This window comes from Saccostrea cucullata, unplaced genomic scaffold, assembly GCF_032062105.1.
Source record: "Saccostrea cucullata isolate Sc308-1 unplaced genomic scaffold, CSIRO_AGI_Scuc_v1 ctg8446, whole genome shotgun sequence".
In the NCBI taxonomy this organism is placed as follows: Eukaryota; Metazoa; Mollusca; class Bivalvia; order Ostreida; family Ostreidae; genus Saccostrea; species Saccostrea cuccullata.
This window is the reverse complement of record NW_026927145.1, coordinates 20,653-29,049: the sequence shown is the minus strand read 5'-3', so window position 1 is coordinate 29,049 and position 8,397 is coordinate 20,653. Positions and strand designations below refer to the sequence as shown.

Sequence of the window (8,397 nt, the reverse complement as noted above, 5' to 3'; positions counted from 1 at the left end):
CTACATGTACAATGTTTCCTATATGTCATGTTCTAATATTAGATGCATCATGTGTACAAAAAATCAGATAGGCAAGTTAGTGTGCTATCTCAAATTGGAATTAATTCCATCCGAATTGAAGAAATTCAGAAAATTTTCCAACATAGACACCCTCTCGTGGAATCTCTGTACTCTTTAAATATTTTTTTGTATCTAAAGCAAGCAATATTTTTCAGGTGCAAACTGTATTGACTGTGCAGTTTATCCGTATATATATAAAGTCAGAGGTTTGATGATTTGCAGGATCTGAGACAGAATGTGTGTTAAAATATTGTATTTACATATGAAACCTGAACAATTTGTGACTGATTGAAACGACTTAAGAAATACATTCAGTTAAACGGTGACAATGTCGAGTGTTTCAGATTACATGTATGAAGATTTTGACGTCGGGTAACGTTTCAGTACTCCGAGTATGAGTGTGTGTCTTATATAACTGATAAAAATATAAATATTTGTGCTTTGTTTTTGCTCAAAACTTGCATATTAATAGAATGAATTATGAATTTTATGAAAACAACTATTTCATAATTATATAATTTTTCTTGTATCATAATTTGTCAGTAATTATCAATGTTGTCCACGGACTTTATGGTCAATCCTCGTGCATGTAGACGGGTTTCCGCAAGCAAACAATATTATCACAGATAATTCAATTTATGCCGCTATGAGAAATATATTTTACACCTAAGGATAATTCTGCATATCCCTGCGTGGTCTGCAGGATATGTGCCTTTATCGCAGCGCAATTATCATAGAACCTTTCATTGCGGAATCGCACCTTATTTTGCTCATAAATGTATTCCTTGCTATATGTATCCACTATTCCTTTTGATTTTCCCAGATTCTCTTTTGATATGTTTCCGTTATATATGCAAAGATTATCAATCATTTTATCTACATCACTTCGACATGCACATCGATATAAATGTGGTGTTATTTTTGCAAAATAATGCTCCCTCAAATTAGGTACACTGTACTATATCCTTTGCTAAGCAATCAATGAGAAGATTTGTAACATATGATGTTTTTCCCAAGTTTTAAGTTTAGAATAAATGATGAAGGTGAAAATAATGAATGACTTTTTTCCTGCCATGGATAATAATACCCTTAGATTCAAGCGCACTATAAAAAATAATGACACATTCATGTAGAATGTTAAATATATTTCTGCTTATTTTTTGATAAGTACACATTATTAATCAAACAAAACAAGTTTAAAGAATTCTAATTAAAGAACCTTGATTTGTCCTGATAACATTTGGTCTGTAATTTGGCAAAAAAAGATAGATACATCAATAGCGTGTTGAAAATATAAGTAAGTCTTCGTAAAAGCCTTTTGAAAATTGTCAAATGAACACAATGAGGCAATGGTGCCGATTTCTTACATTGATCAATATGATTTTATTCTTGTGTTCGCTTCGTGGGATAGAAGGTTTGTATCTAAATAGCAACGTGCTTGCAAAATTTTAGTTATACCTTTTGCTTTGGTTTTTATTTTACATGTTTTATATAGGCAGTTGTTAGAAAAAAAATTTGATATCGGTTAAAAAACAATACCTTTATGGCAAATGATTTGACCAACTTGCATATGCTTACGCAAATACAATTATATGAACGTTTGCTGTTCTTTTTACTTAACCAGTCATAACAATGATTTCTGTGTCGTTTTTATACCACAGCTAACAAATGTACACAGAGAAACTTGAACGAAATTTTCATAGAATCTTTATTGCATATTGCCGTTGTGCACCTTCTATTACTTTTGAATCCTACACATATTTTGGGTTTCCCATTGCAAAACATAGACACTGTCACACTGCCATTATATTCATATTAGAGGCGGTTGATCATTTACATAATTCAATGCTCACAGTCTTCAAATTTGTAAGATATTTTTCCTTGGCACCTTTACCCATGTGTTATAAAAATTTCAGTTTCGCAGAAATAATATCAATGTTGATAAAATGTGAATTTTTACACAGCATCCTTTTAAGAGCTACATTTTTACAGGTTTGTTATATAAAACTGCTCTGTGAATATAAATGTATTTCAATTACACGAACATTATACATGAAGTACGTCAGAACTTAATCTTTTTTAATATTGTGAAGAAAAAAGCAATACCAAGTTTAAAACAAATATTTAATGACCAAACATAAAACCAGTGGTATATGTGAGAGTTTGTGTGCGTAAGAGTTATCTGGTAGGTAAATGAGGTTTTCCTTTTATTAAAAAAAAACCCCTCATTTTGTTGTTTTTACGAAAACATCAGTGTCCGTTTTTTGGTTTTAACATTTATAACAGAGTTCTAGATTTACCGCTTTTGGCAGGTGATACTGCTGATTTAGAAATAAATACGCATGTTTCCTTAAGTTTTTATGCATTAATGAATTCATGTAAACCAAGAAAATGTTTATGAAAAGTTTGAATAAATTCTGTGCACCGGTAAAAAAGAAATTGCTAAAAATCCGGGACCGTCGGGCGTCGTCCAGATTTAACGCTTGCCGTTAGTATGTAGAGTTGTCGATCGTATCTTTTTCAGTGTATGACGCCACACAAAAAAATGAGTTCCATTACGGAAAACTTTTGAGGTTCTTTACAATTTAGTTTTACTTTGAACGAAATCTAATATTCAAAATAAGATTACTTTATCATTATTACATTTACTAACATTTCAAATAATGAAAATTAGATCAATTCAGGAGAAAATGACAGGAACTATTTGTGGCGGATGTATATGCATGTTTTCTGTTGAATATCATCGGTGTAAATCAGCTGACACAGTAGCCTCGCTTTCGGCTCTATATAATCAACACAAATTACTGCGCATGTTAAATACGTGATGACCATGGGAGATTGAACATAGTTCAACTCCCAAAAATCTCGATAACTAAAGGTTGCAATTTTAATCGTCCTTTGATTAGAAAATCAAATCTTGATGATAAGTCCTGCCTACATGTAGATGCACCGTTAAAAAATTAAAATGCCATTTTGAAAACGTAGCTAATGCAAAATACTTTGTTATATGTCTTGTATATTCCATTCAGAATTGTAAAAAAGTACTTTCTTTCTTGAGCCGCTGGTGCACTTTATTAAATAAGCCAAGTATCAATTTGTGTGGTTTACATACCAATAAAACCCACAAGTCATAAAATAATTTTTGACAAGAGAGGTAATTTACAGTCAAAAAACCCGTGCATATCATTCAAATTGTTTTCCTTGAATTTTTGGCAAATGCAAAGAGGGTAAACTGCTGTATATTTCATATTTTGATTAAAGAAATTTCTTCTTTTATACAGGATATCCGTCATGCCCGACATGCGAGAATGTTATAAACGGTAAGCCTTTGACATTTGATTTCCTCTTACTCTATATAGTTACATCATCAGTCAAGTCAGCAGATTTTTAATTGGGGGGGGGGGGTATTTCATTTAACCGCCAACGTATTACGCCTTTTCTGATAAAAATAAATGTTGCTTTGGAATTTACCTTAATTCTTTGGGATCAATGTTTTTACTTCTTTAGATCACCAGAATCCTTGCATGGTCTACAGTAGTTTGCTGTTATCCTAGTTTGAGTTTATTAGACATTCTGATGTAAAATGACAGAAATAAAGAATAGAAAATTAAACATTTTTTTAAAAAAAATGCTTACGAAGATAAACACCCAGTGGTCAAGGTGTGTGAATGACACATGCATGCAGTGCATGCAAATGACATGTTAATCTTTCTGATGATTTTTGAAAGCAAAGCCTTAATTCTTAATTAATTGAAAACAAAACCGAAGAACAGAACAGAAGATGGAAATGCTTTATGAGAAATGAGAGAAAAAATGCTTTAATGTATTTTTTTCTCGGGCACAAATATTCACAGTCAAAATGGGCCTGAAAATATTAAACAAATAATGATGATTTGTATATATCAGATATTGAGCCAACTAATTATTAATGGTGAATTAATTGAAATGTCAAAAAATGGTGTTCTTTTAAGAGGAAAAAAATAATTTTATTACAGAGTTTACAAAATTTCAGAGCAACATTAGTACGTTGCTGATGAACCATTACTATCATGTGACAAGTCATATCACGGAAACATTTTCAAGTAAGTATAACGATATATTAAGTAAACAACATTTATATTTTAAATTATGGTATCTTCATATATAAAAAATCCAAATGTTGATTGCAAAGTTGAAATAATCTTTGCAAAATATGTAGACAGTGACATATTCTCTAATGAGTTTCAACAATATAAACAAAACTCTCATATTAACATATCTTCTTTGAAATTCTATACAAAAGTGAAAGGAAACTTTTAATACTTCAGATGGATCGATATGTTGTATGATGTTTTACCGTAAAGTTTATTTAAAGACATCTATACTTTAGGATGATGAAAAATGCTAAACAATACACACATCGAAGAAAAGAAATCTAGTAAATACCGAATGTAAATCACTTTTATGGCACACCATATTCACAAAAATGAGCCAAACATAGAAACTAGGTTTATCGGTTGTAAGATTTAGTTTACGGACTGTAAACAATAGTTATCAACGTTAATCTATATTTTACATTTGTCTCGAAAACCATAGTTAACGCGATAATCTATGTTTCAGAACCATAAACTATACTGTTAAGCTTCATTATTTGTTGATTATACTTTACAACTCTTAACTATAGCTAACGATCTGATAAATATTGTTTCACAATTTGTGAAACTATGATTAATGACTCTTAACTATAGTTCACGGTCGTAATTTATAGTTTAGAGGACGTGAATCCGTTTATCAACAAAGTATAAAGTTAATGTTTTATTTTCGCGGGTATGTTAAGGAAGCATATAAGTCATTTTTCGGGAAATTCAGACTTTTTGAAGAAAATTTAGTTTGATAATTTACAAAAACCGCTGATAAGCGTAAACTTTTAATATTTATTGAATAAAGATAAAAGAGTGTCTAACGCAACGACGTGCAGCACCACCACGGCATCACGTGACTTCTATTTATAGCCAAATTTTCCTTAATAAAAAAGCGACCAGAACAACAATACCCCGGAGTTTAATAATTTCTTTGAGTAAATAATGTAGTTGAAAAACATCTATTTTGCCTAAAAAGTGCTGCTAGAATCCCACTGTCCCGTCAGTAAAATAATTATTCCACATATTCGCACGAAACCTTACCCTATGTTTTGAATTTTTTAACTATGAACCGAGATTTTTCGTAAAACCATGCTTAACTCGGGATTCTAGCAGCACTTTCCAAGTATTTTAGGATGCAAACTTTCCATCTGTACAAATCTTATGTTTTGAAATAAACAGCTTATTGTTGTTCTGTTGCATTATTTTTGTCACAATTGACAGAGGAAAGGCCGACCGGGATACGTATATAGCTGACTGTCTTCGAAAGAGAATATAATCGATAAATATAAATTAGCATACCTGTTTTATTAATTGAACTCCATATGAATTTCACAAAATAATCACGATATTTGCTTTTAAACTATATTTTACGTATCTTTGTTCATGCCGTCATAGCCAAATTCTCTTTACACGACATGATCAATTCCCGATCAATTCCCAAGTTACTTGATGTACACATATGACGTCATCGATGGTAGATTGTAATCAAATTGACAGAATACATCATAACGAAATAAGAACATTTTATTTTTGTTAATTTTTACATGTATCTAATCATTTTCTAGAGTTAAATTACATCTCTAAAAACCAATATACAAAAAACTTGTGTTCTAAAATTGACGTCATCTCGCCTACTATGACGTCATAATGTAGCACTGATTTAGTCAAGGTAGAATATTTTGTATGCTTCCTTATTCCCCCTGCGTTATTATTTTTCGTTAATGTTCCAACTATCTGATTGGCTCAAACAGAAACACATGATCACGTATAAAAAGTGTTAGAGACTGGATGTTTCTATCTTAAAAATTTATAAACCTGCTGTTTCTAAAATTGGAAAGGTTGTTCTTTGAAGCAACAATAATGCTGACGTCAGAATGAATAGTTTTTATAAATAGGATGTTTCTAAAAACAGATACTGCAGATGGTTTTCATTACTGTGACGTCATAAAGCAAATGAAATAACAATGCCTTGTATGAGAAGCTACGGAGTATTAGAAAGAAGGATTTTAAGACATTTCTAATTAACTGATAATAAACAACAAAACAATTGTAGCCTTTTGATTCGTAACAATCCCTCGATATATAGATTTAAGAGAAATCATATCGACCTCGCACTTCGTGCTCGGTCGATATCCATTTCTCTAAGATCTATATTTCGAAGGATTGACCTCATCAAAAGGCTATAATTGTATAATATTACAGACAGATAAACTTAGATTAGCGTCCGTAAACTATCGTTAACAACCGTTAAATAAAGTATTGGAGATGAAAACTATAGTTAACAAATTGTTAACTATAATTCAAGATTTGTAAACTATATTTTACAGTCTATAAACCTAGTTTATCAACTGTGAAACTATGTTTAGTTCATTTTTGTGAATTTGGCGTGTCAAACACTTTTGTTCAACAGAACTTAATTTTTGCATAATTACGAAAGACAGTCTTCTCGCAAAATATTTCATTCTTGCGAATATTAGAATTATATCATACATTTATTGTTAGACCTCTTCAAGCATAGATTTGCATAGTAAAATGTATTTAAAGGTATTAACAAACAATTTTATTATATTACATCTCATAGAAAAATAACCGAAATCTATAAAAATGTTGTCTAGGTAATATTTTTATCAAAAAGACCAACAACTTTAGACTTTATAACAATACTTCTTTTTTTAAAAAATGTACACTTGTATTTCTCTGCTTTACAGATATCACTGAATGCGAGGAAAGCCCACAGTGCTACAATGGAACTTTGTTTCGGAATACCAATGGATTTTATGAATGTCAGTGCTTTGAAGGTTGGAGAGGACCCAATTGTGGCGAAGGTAAATATTTTAAGATAGAAACGGCTCTTTGTCTTCTAATCATCACTTCTTAATGATAAAGATAATACCTAGTCTATCCTAATAGTTTTTATTCGTGGTCAAATCAATGTTTAATGATCTTTTGGAAGTAATTTAGTGAGTAATTTGTATGAGCAAAAGATTCTATACGACGACACATTGACAAAGTTATTTAACGTAAAGATGTAAATTCGTGGGTAAGTGTTTATAAGTCAATAAAATACCTGACCCCCCCCCCCCCCCACCCCTCCTCCATAAATGATGATTACACAACACACATTACCTTCATTTAATAAAAAATTAACACTCCATCAAGATGTCATACAACTCTTACTGTCATCTAGATTTAATAAATAATCAATCATTATCAATTTCAAGTATTTATGCGCGGAATCTTGACAGGAATGTTTCGTTTTAATTTCTTATTGTTCTTAATTCTTTCCAAATTTGATGTGCTTGAAAGAACTAATTTGTTTCAATATTTAACTCTTCAAGAGAATATACATGTACCTGATCATTTAATCACTTCAAAAATTTGTGGTTGATGTCGATTTTATCAATTTTTTAATTAAGTGTATTATTAATTTAATGTTATGTTTTCATTACTAATCAGGGATATTTACAGATATAGACGAATGCAATGCGAAAGCAGATCCTGTATGTCAGAACAATGGGTCCTGTACAAATACTAATGGTTCCTTTTCCTGTGACTGCAAAGATGGTTGGGATGGACCGATTTGTATTGAAGGTGCCTTTTTTGCTCTCTTTTTTGAAAAATAAGATGTATGGTATAACGTAGAAACCATTATAAATTATATATAAGATAATCACAATCTGTTTCTAATTGTTTTGTATATTTGATATAGATATAAATGAATGTGCAGAAAACCCATGCAATGACACATCGATTTGTATTAATACATATGGCTCCTATATCTGCCACTGCAATGTTTCTATTTGTCGAGAGCCCTGTGAAATAGGTATCAATTGAACTTCTTTTTCAAGCTATTCAGAAAGTTAAATTTTTTTTTTTTGATTTTTTTTATACGACATTTATGCATTTATAAGTAATATCGAAATCTTACATTGCAGACCATTCCGTTCAGTCCTATCTCGATAACGTGGAATACTGGAACAATCCTGAAAATCAAAGACGACAGCTGGAGACTTTAAATGAAACCATCACAGAAATCAAGAAAAACTTAACGTTGGACAAAACCCGTCTGCAATCTTCGATTAACAAACGTATAAGCGCCGACGATCCACGTCTCTCAGCAGCTGTGGCAGGATACATTGGAGCTTTATTTATATCAATTGTCATTGGCTTTTTTCTGATGCTGGACTGCATTGGATTGTGTTTGAAATCAAACTAA

The 8,397-nt window shown here is 31.2% G+C and overlaps 1 protein-coding gene across 1 annotated transcript; it reads left to right on the top strand.

Annotated features, from left to right (window-relative positions):
• Positions 1-6,889: 6,889 nt before the first annotated feature.
• On the top strand, positions 6,890-8,397 carry LOC134273569 (adhesion G protein-coupled receptor L4-like; the record flags this gene model as incomplete). Its single annotated transcript, XM_062755762.1, has 3 exons — positions 6,890-7,006; positions 7,638-7,772; positions 8,117-8,397. Coding segments are annotated over 3 exons (533 nt in total), but the record flags the coding sequence as incomplete, so codon positions are not given.